General features: G+C 35.8%; 1 protein-coding gene across 1 annotated transcript; it reads right to left on the reverse strand.

The window, feature by feature from the left end:
* Positions 1-485: 485 nt before the first annotated feature.
* Positions 486-10232, reverse strand: LOC147297201 (DNA damage-binding protein 1). The gene is made up of 19 exons (XM_086234881.1): positions 9969-10232; positions 9425-9473; positions 9231-9290; positions 9061-9152; positions 8783-8834; positions 8568-8630; positions 8387-8436; positions 8189-8264; positions 7470-7679; positions 7236-7342; positions 6995-7103; positions 6029-6229; positions 5704-5919; positions 4981-5091; positions 3997-4272; positions 3331-3605; positions 2228-2579; positions 1847-2131; positions 486-1410 (listed from the first exon to the last, which is right to left on the reverse strand). The coding sequence occupies exons 1-19, from the start codon at positions 10070-10072 to the stop codon at positions 829-831; spliced, it is 3270 nt and encodes a 1089-aa protein (XP_086091007.1). The 5' UTR covers positions 10073-10232; the 3' UTR covers positions 486-828.
* Between the last annotated feature and the right edge of the window lie 6378 nt (positions 10233-16610).

The following is a 16610-nucleotide window of genomic DNA, read 5'->3' on the forward strand; positions in this document are numbered from 1 at the left end:
AAATTTCTAAGAGCACATGTTGGAGACATGCATCAATGATGCCTTACCACTCAACATTTCCATTACTTTCTTTGGCCCATGAGTGGTGAGTGGTGACCTCCTCCTCTTTCAAGCCCTTGCTCGTCGCTCAAGTGTCAATGCACGTCGGAGTCCAAGTCAGAATCAGAGTACGAGTGACCACACATGGCCTCCTAATGTCGGTTGCGGGTTGGATTTTCTTAATTGGGCCGGGTTGGACTCCACTGTTCCATTTTAAACTCGATTTGGATCAGACTTTCAGATGGAGGCTTACAATGTCATGCGACTTTCAAGTGAAGAAGACACCTTAGAATGTGCTGTGGAAGCCTAGAAGCTAAATTACAAAAGATTAAGACAGTAGCACAATTTAATTAAAATTAAGAAGTATTGCAATCCCTGCAATTAATGTAATATGAATATAATAATAAAAAATCAGATAATATTAATCTAACTATCTAAGTGTAAGAAAAAATGAAAAAAGAAATTGAGAGAAATCGAGAGTATGGTAAAACTCATTATACATTTAACAAATGTAGATGATTAAATGCCCCCTGGGAAACAACAAAACACCGATCAAAAGCACATTCAGTGTTTTCCTGTTGTAATTTAACACCACATAACTTAAAGGAAGCATCTCCGAGTACTTTACACATGACAATCGAAGATACAATTCCATTATGTACTACCCAGGCTATCCAAAGTAACAGAAAAGGGAAAAAAGAAAAAAAGGTCCCATCATTGTGTTACATAAAAATGGGGAAAGAAAAAAGAATTAACAAATAAAAACATTCGACTGATAACATCAAGTGATCAGTGCAGCCTTGTCAGTTCTTCCACTCTCTTGCAGAGCTCCTCCACTGAAACACGCATTTGTTTTGAAATATCATCCATCTTGCTACGACTAAGGTCAAGAAACGATTCAATCAGATCACCGTCCAAGAAATTTTTGGCGTCTACGGTTTTCTTCTCATTATTGAATGACCTCCACTGCTCATGACTCAACCCTCCAACACCCTTGATCACCTTTCTCAAGCTTGACTGGAGCTTCTCCAAAAATATGTACTGTTCTTGAGGGAGTGAAGCGATGACTCCAATCACACCATTAACGGTACCAAAAATGCAAGTTGGAATCTGGCCCACATCAGAGTCTGGCAATCGCATGACGAGAGAACCATGCCGAAAACGATTGACAAATTCGCCTAGGTGATACTCACCAACCACCTCAAGACGGCCCCGTTCCTCATCAGTTGCACCTTCACTATTCTTCCGAACAGTGAAGAGGTTGAAGAAATTTTCAGCACCAAGGTAAACATCATCATCAAGGATCTCTACAGCTGACATCCAATTTGCATTATAGTCACGGGCTCGCTCCTCAATGGCACCTTCCTCGTGCTGAAGAGTGAAGACAATAACAAAAAATTTTGAATCAGCTAAAGAACAGTTTGTGCGTGCAACATTTCCAGATTCAAGGGTGGTTGAATTGCTGGACAGAGGGCAATAAACAGAGTAAAAACTGGACCTAGAAATTCAAACAAGAGAACCTCTATTTTGCCACTAAGAGAGACATGTCTCACATTGGACTAGCAGACACAATGAGATAGTTACCACGAGTCATTAATTTTCCCTACAAAGATATCACCTCCCACCTAAGATCCCACTTATCACAAATCAATTTCTATATCCACAGATAACAAAAGGTAGTAACCTTAGGAGCTTCCCATCTGGGACTAAGCAAATCTACTGCCACTATGATTCCAATTAGCAGAGGGATGAGTTTGTGATGAGTTACTAGTTCATGGTATGCAGAGATAGAGGGATGACTCTTTACCTTGTAGATTAACAGCGAAATTGACTTCATTAAATCACCAACAACAATGAAGTCTCCACGAGTCTGTACATAGAGGGCCAGTATGTGACCATGATGTCCACATTCAGACTGCAACTCACGAGTACCATCATCCCGGAGCGTCCACTTGTATAACTGTATCTTTTGATTGATAGCAGCAAGTAGTTTGCCATTGAAGGCATTCAGAGAGTAAACAGACCCTTTAGTTTCTTTCTCAGCAATGAGCTGCAGCTTCCCATCTTCAACTATGAAAACCAGAATGCGACCCTACAATTATTTATGAAGATATACTGTAGTCAGTTTCTAAAATCAGCAAGTTACCAGTTCATGTGACATCTCTGGAGAATTTATCAGCCATCTTACCTTGGTTGGCTCATTTTCTTCCGGCAGAACATATGCAGTCCCAACACAGTAATATACATTATTATCATCTGAGAAAGAACAGCTAAGTATGGAGCAGCCATACTCAAAGGCATCAAGTTGATAATATGTTATGAGGTCAAAACTCTGGTCATCTAGCAAGCGGATAAAATGTGTTTCAGAATCTTCTGCACTAGATTGGTTATACTTCACACTACATATGGCAAAAGTTCTGGACTGCTCCTGATGGCAGATACGGCGTGCATGCTCCCCTAGTGGAATAGAACGGATATGAAGCTTCTGGATGTCATCAATCGTGCCAATAGTAAGTTCACCTTCTTTAGCAATCGCAAGGCTGTTGGCAAAAAATAAAAGAAAAATTAATTAATTCTCTTTGTATAAAAGTAAACTGACATTTTAAGGGGATGGGGTGAGAGTACCCCTCAATCCATGTAGTAACAGAACTGAAAAGCAATGTCATGCCTAACCAGCTTATAGTTATGTCTACATTGCACCAAAACCTTTTCCTTTTTGTTAAGAAAGTATTTGCCTTTTTAAATTGCTAGCTGGTCATAACCATCAGTACCTATATATCCATCCTGCATTTGCACCAGCTAATTTATAGAAACTGGAAAGGTCCATTTAGTGTGAAAGCACTTATCAATTTGAGTAAATCTCACTTGACAGGTGTGGGAATAATATTTAAGATACCACCATATCACCATAACTTTTAAAGAAGAAAAATTAAAACATGCATGATTAAATATATATAACATTTGGCCAGTTGCTAAATGTAATGAGGAATAATATATCATGCATTCATGCCCAGCACATAACAGGACCAATGTTAAGTTGATAACTAAAAGTTGTGCATCGTAATTTGGTAGATTCATCACATAATTTACTGCAAACCATTTTTACAAAGCCTGAAATAATTTTGTTGTATGTACAAGAAAAGGATCTTTCCTTGAAATTTTGACTGATCAGTAATCCTTTTTTCCACCAGGTTACATAAAATGCAAAATCATATTGCATTAGGAAGCAACATTGGATAAGATCCTATAGGTAAACAATTTTAAGAGTATGGGGTACAGGGAGAAAGGTACCTGTCTGGAAAAGCAGCAGAGTTGAATGGGCACATATGGCTGACTTCTTTCAGATTTACGTTGCTGTAAAGCAGTTTCTTGTTACTACTGTAAATGACAGTTGGCCTATCTGATGCAGCAAATACATGTGTAGTACTCTTGGATGAGAAAGTACGGAGTGTAATGGGCTGAGTCCCAAGAGAGACTTTTTTCCTGTCCGTTAACTCACCAGTGCTTGTGTTCAATATAAAGTTTAAAAGGTGCCCATCTCCAAGGGCACATAACAGGTAGGATATCTGATAAAAAGAAAATAGCAAACATAGTTAAAAGTTGAATAACTACAGTGTAAAACTCTGCAAAGGAACCAGAGAAAACAATAGATGAGAGAAGTACAAATACATCATCTATGCTGCAAAAAGTCCACATTGATCGAACCCTAACTATATGCCCCAACTCTTTAGATGGATTCCAAAATGGAAATAATGAAGTTATAGCACATAAAACTTGCTATTATGAAGTTCCCAAAAACAGTACATTTATGACCCAAAAATAACATAGTTGTACCCAAAAACATTACATTTATGACCCCAAAAATAGAGTAAATCCTATAAAAATAACGATTATACTTAGCAAAGATAGGTTTTTTTTTTTTTTTCTAAAGACTTAGCGAAGAAACTCAAGCCGTACCCCTTCAAAGGCACAAAGAAGAACAGAACGCGGTATTATCTCTCCTCCCAAATGCTCCTTTGTGATGCGGTTCAGGTCAGGAAGTGAATATATCTGGACACTTATATCTGTCCACATTCCAACAGCTGCTAGCTGGCTATAGTTGGGATTCTCACCAATGGGGTTTATGTCCAGGCATGAGATCTCAAAGTCCAACTGTGCATGGTTTTTCTGTGTCAATACCCCGTCACCAATTTCTAAATAAACCAAATGTCCTTCTCCAGTTGCCAATAAAACCTGTCATAGAAGTGATTAAAGCATCAACCAGTTAGTGCATCAACAACAGGCCTAACTAGACGTTAATGCAGGCATCTCCCAATCAGGGAAAAAACCATGTCAGGGAACAGCATATATACAGTCTACACATTTGCAATTCTAGTAGGTTAACCAAGTACTAATTATAGAAGGGGGCTTCTATTTACACACAAGAATTTGATTTAATGAAATTCCCAATGGCACCTTTGCAAAATTAGTAAGGACTATTTCTTTAAATTTAAAAAGTTAGAAAATACAATGGAAGGTCAGCCATAGCCGGCCTGTTCTTTTAAACAACAACAACATCAATAATAATAATAGTTTTGTTTAAGTTTCAAAGAAATAAGAGATAATTTTTTGAGGGTGTTTTGGGAGTGTGTTGAGTTAAAAGTTTAAATTTTTAAATTAGGGTTTGGGTGTGGAGATCAAATTCTTGGGAGCGAACGGAAATCCCTTATGATAAACCATCTATTCTAGATTACAATAGTATAAGATGCCTTAAAAATTTAAAGGGAACATAACCCCTAGGTCCTCAGAGGCTCAACAACAAGAATTTCCCACAAAAAACTGATGTGATCCATTGCAGCAACTAAAACTGTCAATGGTGCTTACTTACAAATTTATTTTCTATAATAAGAAACACAAGTTTTATTATCTTACTTGCAAACTTATAACAAGCAGAAACCAAACCTGGGTGGCATTAGCAGTGGCAACATTAATCGAAAAGCCTTCCGGAGCATTCCACTCATGCCTCAGCTCCCTAGATGTAGAACTGACTAGTCTTACAGAACTTGAAGTGACCTGCGATTTTAATTCATCAACCAGCATACAACACCTTTTGATCATAAATAAACTAATCAACTTCAGAGTCCACATTATTCACATGATACAATACTTAACAAGAAAATTTGAATCTATCTACAAGTGTCAATATTCATCAACCAGCGCATAATCACAGTGAACAAGCAGTCCACTGAGGGTTTGCGTGAACCAGCCATTCTAACTAGTGATGGGCTTGAAATACTCATTAAATAAAATTGAGCAGAAACCATTTGATGTATAAATTGAAAAGAGGCCTCTAATTGCCCCTAAACTATTTTTCTTCTCACATACAAGCCACCATTACTCCACTAGATTAATGGTGGGGCTGGTGGCAACACCACGGACCTTAAAAGGATTGCATGGACTGAAGTTCAAGGCTAAATATAAAATAGAAGCAGTTTTACCCAGTTTTAGTGCAACACATCATAATATATAAACATCGAGTAACCAGTTCATCATGACTACAACCTAAGGCCTAAGACATGTCAAACATTTCCATGTTAAAAAATTTTAAAATAATCCAAAGAAAGAATATTTATGCATTAAAACGTAGGAAAAACTATGTAATGATAGAGGAATTAGATAACCTACTTGCACAAGTTGATCAGAGACGGCATCATGGCAAAATAAAGTCTGCACTTGAGAACAGAAGCCCTCTATCTCAGTTTCTTCCAACTCATCCTCAAGATTCATTGCCAAAATTCGTGTCTCACTGATAAAGCTTACAACCAGGAAGGTGTCATATGGATCATTAGTCGAGGATCTTAATGACCACATTCCCTTAATACCTTGAAGCTCAACTGATGCCTGCACAAAGGCAAATAATAAAGCACAGGTGACTCATATCAATATGTGAGAACATGTATATGCTCAAAATTAAATTTTGGGTACAAGAAAATGTTCAAATAAGTCAAACCTGTTCATTGATTCCAATTCCATTTCGAACTACACGAAGAGAACCATCCTTGTAAGCTCCTGAGCAAGTTACAACCTGACCTTGGCCTTGCCTCTCAAGATCAACCACACAAAAGTCAACTATTGGCCCCAAATTGACATATCTTTCCAAAACTTCTACATATGAACCTTTTGCATCCGGCTGTAGATTTAGCTTTACAAGCTGTGTTTGCATCACTTTGGAGTGTTAATATTTAATAATGCAAATTATTTTTGAATGATATAGAGGATTAATAGCCAGAAGCCGAGACATCAAATGTAATTTAAATCAGAATAATTGCATATATTTATTTCGCTTAAAATGTAATGAGCCATAACATGTACACATGAATGGGCCCACCAAGTCATAAGCACGTTCAGAGTCTTCAGACTGTGTTCCCCTACTGATTTAAAAATAATACTAGGCATTTAGGGGGTAGGGGAAGAGAAAATAGAATTATAGAAGTATAACTAGAATTAAAAGATTTATTTGGCTGAGGTGAGCAAAATAGGAGGAGCATCCAGTAATGTTCCCTATTCAACAACCCCAATCTATTCCCCTACTCTCTCCTGTTTTCAGACTGTAAGGTACCTCCAATAAGTCTAATGTGACTTCCAATTTCTCTAAGTTGAACTAATCGAAAGAGGTAGTCTTTCTTTTTCTTTTTGATATAAATAAAAAATAGTTCTATCTCTTACACAATGAGTAGTACTAGACCGGTGATGCTTTAAATCATGTCAGAGGCTTAGAGCCTAGATTTTTAAAGGGTAACTGAGAAAAGGCTGATACACAAGGAAAACAACCAACACTATTCTGTCAAATCTGATCTTTATAGACTATTTGTATTGCCCCTTCTACAATTTGTTTACTAATGCCTATTTTTCATAAAAGAAACTTTTATTGCTTACAGAAAGAACATTTAACGTGCAATAGGTCTAACTACCACACCTGTGAGTCCCCATAGCTTGACCCGATATAGACAAATGCATTATCAAGGTACGAAATTGTAGATGCTATGGATGTCTCCCCCAAGAGCTCAATTTTGAGTCCAGTCACCCTACAAGTACAACATAAGATAAGAGTATATGATACCTTGAGAAAATCCTAGTAACAAATAAGGTCACAACCCTAAACCATAATATTTCAATCACAAACAAGGAGATGTTTTGGAAAATAAATTACAACTCACTTTTCCTTCTCGTGGGTTATAACAAGTAGGTGAAGTAGCCCAGCATGATCACCGAGTAAATACCTAGAACCATCAGCATCCACTCTTCCATAGGCTCTTGTGATGGACTAGAATAATATGAAAAAAAAAAAAAAAAATCAAAATGATACATCAATAACCGAGTCCAACATGCAATTCTTTGAGAAGTTAGTTATGAAATGCATAAATAAAATTCATTTAACATCTGTAACCTACAGGTCTTATTGGGATTGCTTTAAATGCATTGGCGCTACAGTAAACAATTGTTTCTTCTCCGATAATAAGAACACCACAAAGTGGGGGAGGAACCGGTATTAACAAATCAGCCCCATTGTCAAGGTTGTTCTGTGACCAAGGACCCTCAACAAAATCTTTATCCTTCAAAGCAACCTCATATGTTTTGACATGGCGGGCATCTTTGTTATCCTGCAATTATGCAACCAAAGTAAGACCATCAAAACCTTTGTCACAAATACACTTATACAAGTGTACAAGAATATCTAGGACATCCACAAATATTCCACTGCTGGACCGCCAGAACAACAAAAAGGACTAACAGGTTACCCATGAATGCGTGTCTAACCATCTACGTGCCATGTTCTCATCTACAGAAATACATGGCACATGCTAATCTGATACCCAACCAAGACTTGTCAAATACACACCCAAAAGGCCTCCCACAATTTTAATATAGACCTATGTTATCCAGGAAGCGCGCTAGCACATAGCACATGTAGTGAAAACTCTACAATCCAATGTTTTTCCAAAGAATCTGTGTAAATAATCTTCAAGCCAGTACAGGAAACATAAAAATATACAGTGAACTTAAAGAATTTTGATTGTAACAACAGTAAGAAACTTTAAGCAATATGTAGATAAAAAACAAAACCAATAGCTACAACATAAACATGAAGATATAAAGGAATGATACGGACCTGGTAGAGAACTACAATTGTGGGTTTTGAACAACCATAAAGAAACTGGATATCCAAAACTTGAAGTTCCTCAAGCCTGAAAAGATACCATCAAAAGATGTTATTGACAGGAAGATTAAATACATGTCATGAACATTTTATTCACAGGAAGATTAATCAATAGAATATATAATTGGAAGATCAATGAACAAAAAATACCTAATGTTAAATGCTTCCTTGAGCTGCCCTTTATTATCAAAAGGAATAACCTGACAAAGCAACAGAACACAAGGTTTATTTCTGAACCATTAATGTAATGGCAATATGTTGAACTTTATAAGGACCTTTTCTCCTAGTAAGAAATGGAATTAGCTGTATCAAAAGATTCAAAACCACATACCTTAAACAATCCATCATACAGATGGAGTCCAATTAATCTGCAATCAGGATCAATTATACCAATCTGCATAAAAATAATAGATAAAGATAATATATATTAGCATGTCTCTGTGAATTTCTCAGTTGCAACTAAAATATGGTTTAGGTAAAGGACATAAATGCTTTGAACATGCAAACTACTACAAGAATTGATAGTCATAGAATTAAAAGACCTACCTGACCATTGTCTGTAGGACGGCCTATACGATCTGAGACATCCCCCATTGCCCTGCATAACAGGGGAATACAATTGTCAAATTAGAAAAAACATCAGTACAAGATTAGTCATCTATCAACGATCCATTTAAAATGAGTACTTCAACAAATTATTGACTGATTAATCACCTAAAAAATAGTATCATATCTGTCCAGAAGACTGGATTATTTGCCTATTCAGTTGCTGTGAATAATATTTAAAAATAAGAGAACTATTTCACTTAGTTTTCATGTTTAACCTTGTAATAAGCTCAGATGTTTCAACATCCCAATGAAGAACGCAAAATTTGTATCTTTCTGTTGAAATAAATAGACTGTCCTGCGCTTCACCCTGTTAAAAATTAAGTTCATTATAACCAAGAATGAAAGTAATAACAATCTTTGGGAAAATATGAAAAGCAATACTCACATGAGGCCGAAAAAGTTTAAGGGTTGCAATTCTTCCATATATTGGGACATCCAAGATAGGCTATAAGCAAAAAAACTTTTAGTTTAACTCATGCTAATAGAGCTTTAGTAGAAACAACACACAAGTCACAAGTAAGCAATTAAATGTAAAATATATTTTTTTTTTATCTTTTACAACGAAATAAAAGAATGTACCTGCAAGCCCAGAGGAGTAAGTAAGAAAATTTCGATACGTGTGCATTTCCTGAACAATAAATTAAAGAAACCATCAATGGTTAAAAAATCAATCTTAACATGAAATCTTGCTAAAAATAAATATATGACTATGGAAGATCAAACAGCTCAGTCAAGGGGATATTTATGGTAATGATAATTTTCGCTGAAGCTTATACACTTGAAGACCATAATATCATTTGTTTTACAGCTGTTGGTGCTTTTCTACAGTTCAAAAAAGAATCTAGGCCTAATTTTCTGGAAAAATAAAGGAAAAGGAATTCGAAGCAGAGCTACATGCACTAATAATTCATTCTTTTTCGGGAAAGTTTGGGGCTTTAATACGAAATTACAAAACATTAAGCAAAAAATAAAATAATCCGAGACCCAATTGCCTACATTATGCACGAAAACTGAAGTTTGTAACCCAGATTAATCTGAAAACATCTATAGAGCACACACCTATAAACCCTAATAAGCAAACAAAACCTACAATCTAAAGCAAATCAGAGAGAAAGGGGCATACGCTATGATAAGGTTTAGCTCGTGAGGGCTGGTGAAATTGCCGACACAGGAGTGGGTGACGTTGGTGGGCTTGTGAGCCGTGACGACGTAGTTCCATACACTCATCTTCTTCTTCTTCTTCTTCTTATTCTTCTTCTGTGTAGAAAGGGGGCTGAGCCAGTGAGCCCTAGAAGCGTCTTCTCACTTTTCTCCTTTCTTTCTAGCCTATTCGGCTATTCTATTCCACTCAGTCTCAGACTCTCAGTCTTACTCTTCTTAATAGCCATTACTCACAGGCTCACAGTCACTAAAGACATGTCTGTAAGAAATAAAAATAAAAATAAAAATAATCTGTTAAGCAATACGCAGTTGTATATATACGACTATACGAGTAAACCCCCGTTCGTGGCTTACGGTCCCTATTGGGCCTTGGTCCGGTCCGGTTCAGACCCGTCAATAGACCTAATGTTTTTAAATTTTGAGCCCAAGGTTGGTCCGTGGATCAGTCCATTTGATCCGTTTTTAAAAGCCATCCCCAGTCCGTCGACCAAAAATAAAAGTGTCAGACTATTTCAACCCCTCTAAATTCAAATTTTAAAATTCAAGTTGATTATCTTATTTTTAAAATTCAAATTTTACCTTTAAAATAAAAAATTCTAATTTTATTCATCGGTCATTCCACACTTGTCTGTCGAAATATTTGTGGCTACTTAGCATTTAACTGCCGAATATTTGCAAAGTTTTTAGTAAGTAACCACCAAATGGAAATAAAAAAGACATTTAGTAGTATTCTGTCGAACATTGTCATTCTATTCGGTTGTAAGTTGCCGAACTCCTTAGTACATTTGAGTAGCATGTTGTCGAATGTATCTGGGTGATTCCATGATTTTTTGCAAAAAAAGGTCAAATAGAAAAAATTTGTCCAAAATATGTTAGAATGGTTAACTCAATAATGAAGGATCGATGGTCGGAATAACCTCCCTAAAAATAAAAACTCAAACCACTTTGGGTATGATTTCTAGGTTACATTTTTGGGTAAAATGTGTCCTTCATAATTAGTTCCTTATAATTAGTCAATAAATGGTGGTCATATCTTAACTTTTCCACTTACCACTACATCTAAATTTAACATTTCAAAATTAAGCCAACTGATTATTACATGACTTCCCATCAATAGTGAGACCACTAATATAACTGTCTCATCTAAGTTTATCTCTTAATTTAAACACCTATGGTCTAATTGGAAAAACACCGGCAAACGCATCAAACATGTAAATCTAAGAAAGTCACTAAACACCTCTTTGTAGATGATAACCAAAATGCAAAATATAATTCCAAAAACAAATTTAAAAAGATAAAAGGAAAAGGAATCAAAAGGCAAATCCAGCCCCCACATCAAGTATGAAAAACGGCAACATTGGCAAGAGAGTGTCATCACAGTCAATATCAAATATTATCAACGCAAAATTTTGTTTCTTACTCAACATGACCTGCAATGGAATATCCAAATTTCAAATTCAACCAGGCAAGTACTAGTAATACATGAAACAATGTATTCAACATAAGTACATATCCTCAAAGATCAAACCAATGATGACCTTAAGTTAAGCACCTGCTTCAGGAGCCTTCTGTAACTCTTCATCAGCATTCCTAAAGAATTGGTCTCAGCCACTCTTGGCAGGGACGGATCCACCATGGGACAAGGGTGGTTGCCTGACCATCTGCCCATTAGAAAAGCCTTGTCAAACTCGCCAAGTTTATCCTTCTAGAATAACCATTTGTAGGCACGCCCACAATTTGTTCGACGAAATGTCTGAATGGTTGTAAGGCGTTCTTCACTTCTTTTCTTTTAAAAAAAAAATTCCGAGATATCCTTAAGCATCATTAAAAAAATACACAATTAATCAATAATTTATAGGGAGAAATTATCAAATGTAATCCGCAATTTAAATGCCCAATTAAGGTATAAAAAGAGAACGAAGAATTGAATTGAGAGTGGTGAGAGACTGACACACAAAAAAAGGGGTTAAGAAACTTTTAGTGGGCTTACTGGAAGGGTTAGTGGGCTGTTGAGTTGACAAACTTTTGTTAGTGGGCTTCGCTGGGCTATATCCCACCCAATCCAGCTGAACCCACTAATAATAGCTCCTCATCTGTCTCGATTCTTGTTTGGGGGGGCTATTCAGACCATCCAAAACCACTTAGTTGACCACCCCCTCAAATGTTTTCCCATTTTTTCCTATTTTGCCCCTGCATTAAAAAAAACACACTTCTAATTTTGGCCGGCTACCCCTCCCCGCCGCAGGCGCAACCTCACCCCCTTCCCACCGCCAGCGCGACCCCACTTCTCCCCTTCATCGGTCGACCCCACCCCTCTCCATCGTTGGCACGACCCACCCATGGGGAGGGGTGGGGTCGACGATAGGGAGGGGTGGGGTTACGCCAGCCACCCATGGTGGTCCGGTGAGGGAGGGAGACAGAGAAATGGAAGAGAGAGAGGGGAGATCGGGGTGGGTGGGTCGCGCCGACGATGGGGAGGGGGTGGGGTTGCGCCAGCGGCGAGGAAGGGAGGCAGGCCAAAATTGGAAAACTGAGTTTTTTTTTTTATGTAGGGGCAAAATGGGCAAAAATTTGAACGGGTGGTCAACTCAGTGGTTTTGGGTGATCTGAATAGCCCCCCTTCTTGTTTTGACTTCGTAATAAACTTGTTTGCAATTTGTTACTTTTGATTTCTTAAATGAGATACCAACTATTGATATAATACAAATTTATTTATCCCCTTAAATTAATTTTCCACTTTTTTAAAGAATATTTAAATTTCTGCTTATAGCCTTATAGTTTCACTTTTTTTTATTAAGGATTACTCTGATATAATATATATATATAATAAATAAAAAGTATTTAAATGTGTCTCGAAGAATAACTATGAATAACGATGGTACAAAATAAAATCTTTTTGTCATGTGAAATGTAACGTGACAAAATGGGTGCACCAGATTTCTTACCAAAATGACTAAATGAGTTCCAAGTGGGGAAAAGCTAGCTAATTAATTAGGCTATAGCACCCCACCTAAACACAAACCTACAACATAACTAGTTTGAAGTTTTGCGTGGCTTTATGAAATGTAATTTAGAGCCATAGAAGAAATGGCTCAAGTGAGTTTGTACTTGAGATGCCATTTGACACATACTACCAAAAAATGGTTCGAATGATTCATTTAGGTCAAGACAAATGGACAATCAATATTTTCAACAGCATTTTGTCTCCTCTATGAATCTAATTAATGAAGACAATCTCTCTCCCTCTATCATTTTCGGATAACCAAAAGAGAGGCTAGCACTAGCAGTGGAGTGCATGCACAACTAGAACCGCTCAAAAATTGTGGTGTCTGACTGTATGTGTCTAATAGCATACAAAAACGTCCTCACACTACAAAAAAAGTGAGCAAAGCACACTCCTTATTGGTGGCACATGGGGTGTCAATTGGGAACTTCAGTCCCTATTACCCAATTGACACCTATTTTTGTTAAAATCGAGACACTTCAGTCCCTATTGCCTAATTGACACCCCATTCTATGTCACTAAAGAGAGTGTGCTTTACTCACTTTTTTTGTAGTGTCATCCTTCTAGAATATTTACGTAACATGCATGAGGATGATTCGAATGATGAAGAAACAAAGTAATTAAGGCTCTCTTCCAAATCAATAAGAATTCAAGAGCAAATGGGCTTAAAGACTAAGCCTAAGAACTTGCAATTTATGTCTAAGTTCACTTTTCTTTTCTTTTTGCTTTTTTATCATGGCCAGATTCGTATTAGAGACTTTTCCATTTTGCTACTGATCAAAGTGGTAGGTTTTATTGAACTTTCATTTAATCTTAGAGGGTTCATCTGAAATTTAATGTACCACTTGGAGTTTGGTAATAATACTGACAAATATGTAATAACCTTTAGATATTTTTGAATCATTTGGATTAAAATCAAGAATAGCCGATAAAACGAGAGGATGGACATATGGATATAGATGCAGGAAAGTCATTTTAAATATATAAGGACTGCACATGCTATACATTATGAAACTTATTCTTCATTCGCTTAAAAAAAAAGTAAATAAATAAATTGTGTTGGTACGTGGCCAATGACCGACAAAATTATGAGTTTATATCATTATATGACAGGGATAATAATTGTTGATTAAAAATTATAAAATAATGATGACTGGTGCACCTTCACTCATTCAAGTAGAGCTTGGCAATTGATGCACTTTAATTAATATTACTTTGAATTTTGAAGTAAAGCCTTGTCAACTAATTAATTAAAGGCGACTTTGGAGCTTGATTGAGTATGACTGTTTCCCACGAGTCATTCCTAGCAGTCTAACCTAACATTCCACTATAAAATCTAGAGCAGGTGAAGGTCATATATATATGGTCATTCAATTTTAACATAAATGACCAATATAAAATTAACCATCCAAACTTGGTCTAACATGCCCTTTTGACTTTATATTTGCTTATAAAAAGTGGACAATAAATATTTGTTTATTAAAAATAAATAATAACATTTTAATTAGTAATACTGCATGATAGTGTGACCAATCTTTTAATAAAAATCAATTTTAAATTTATAAATTCATAACCCAACTCTATAATACATGAATTAAATAACACTGATATTATGATTACATGCAATAATTTTTCCTATTTAGGGCATAAAAGAACACAAAGCTGTCCACATGTTCGTTTTCCTTTCTCCTTTGCTTAATTGTGTTTTTTTTCTTTTTCCCTTCGGTCTAATAATTATCGCCTTTTTATGATTAAAAGAAGAAACCAAAAAATAGCAAAAGGTGTAAAAGGTAATAAATCCATTGGTACAGGGATTTGGACTGCCCAGCTTTTTACTAGGGGGATTCGCATTCGCTCCGCTGCTTGGGGTCTGGAGCTAATTATAAAACGACACGTGGACAGGTGACAATGAAACATACGTGTAGTTGGTGGTGCTGTACAAAAAAAGTCATACTCGCCCTTTCTGCCTCAAACATCACACGTGTGTAAAAAGTCTGTACACAGTATCCAAATGCAGAGGCCCATAGCCCAGAGCCCTAGAATTTCTTTTTGATCTTTTTAGCTTTGGCGCATTCGTAGTGGTGGCTTGGTAGGTCCTCTCGCCCAAAATCCCACTCAGTAGTAAAGTGAAAGTAAAACTGTAAAACTGGTCTTAGACACACATGATTTTTACACACATGTGAATGCACACACAATTCCATAAGAATATGCTTTTTTTCATGTATACAATTATGCAAAATAGCTGTCATTTTTCGGATTACATTCATTATTCCAATTAATGTGATCAAAATAAATTAAACAATTGTACTAAATTCGCACAAATCATACATTATTCCAAGTATTTGGGTACTTGTAACCAGATCTGTCAGAATCCTACGTGATTTTTAATTATCAGATCTCATTTTTATTTTATTTTATTTTACAATGATATTAGTAAATAATAATTGGATTTTATAACTTCCGGTATAAGGATAAATGATCTTAAATATTAGAGCTAAAAGCATTTATGATCTCACTTTTCATTTATTATGCATTTTTCATTCAATTTCATAGTTTTCTATATGCACGATGAGTAAGACATTTTTCTTTCCATGGTTTAAATGAACATTTAGTGACCGATAATACTAAAAAGTATTAATTTTGTTTCTAAAATTTAATCGTTCTTTCCGAGATTCAAATTAACATTTTAGCTTTATAACAATTGTTTTGGAAATGAATACGCAAAACATGGCAAATTGCTTGTTTTTAAGTGAGGAGTACTGCTGGTAGATATGATGCTTGTTGATGACGTCAAAGTTCGCACGCATTTTCGTTATATTTCTTGTCAATGAAGAAAGTGATGATACAATAGGGTTGGTTCCGCATTTGATAACTAACCATTTGCTATTTTATGTTCATAATTTACAATTTGGATTAAGGGCCAAGAAATTTAGGTGTGATCATAACACAATCATATTATATAACTAATCCACATATTATAACATTAGTGAGTGATTAATTTATATTTTTAAAATATGGTATAAGTGGATTAGTAACATGACATGACAATATGACAATTTTACTTAAAAATTACTCATGTGAAGAAAAAATCGCTATGATTTACTTTCTTTCATATGAACATTCAACTCCTTGTAAATTTGATGAAACTTCTAAAAAATAAAGACAAATACTTGCAAATTACAAATATTCTCATATGGGACCTCTAGCACATACTCAAATGATAATTTTCACAAAAAAAAATCATATGATAATATAATAATTAAATAATTCATTAACCAAAGTCATAAACTCCAAAAAAAATTATTAACCATATGACTACCATTTTAGGCTTTTAGCTTCACCTCACCTATCCAACCCTTTTCACCAAAAAGATAATTATACCCTTCTCACACCCCCACCTTATCCCAAACTCCCAACTCCCAACTCCATATTATACACACAAGAACAAATCACTCAAATTTCTACACTAACCCTCATAGAACTACAATGTTTTGTGGTCATATTATTATAGAGAATAACTTATCTGTCTTTGTTACAGGATATATATTATTCCAATTAAAGAGAGACAGAGAGAAAAAGAAAGTGAGAGAAGGAGAATAA

Source organism: Dryas octopetala, chromosome 1 (assembly GCF_963921425.1).
Source record: "Dryas octopetala chromosome 1, drDryOcto1.1, whole genome shotgun sequence".
In the NCBI taxonomy this organism is placed as follows: Eukaryota; Viridiplantae; Streptophyta; class Magnoliopsida; order Rosales; family Rosaceae; genus Dryas; species Dryas octopetala.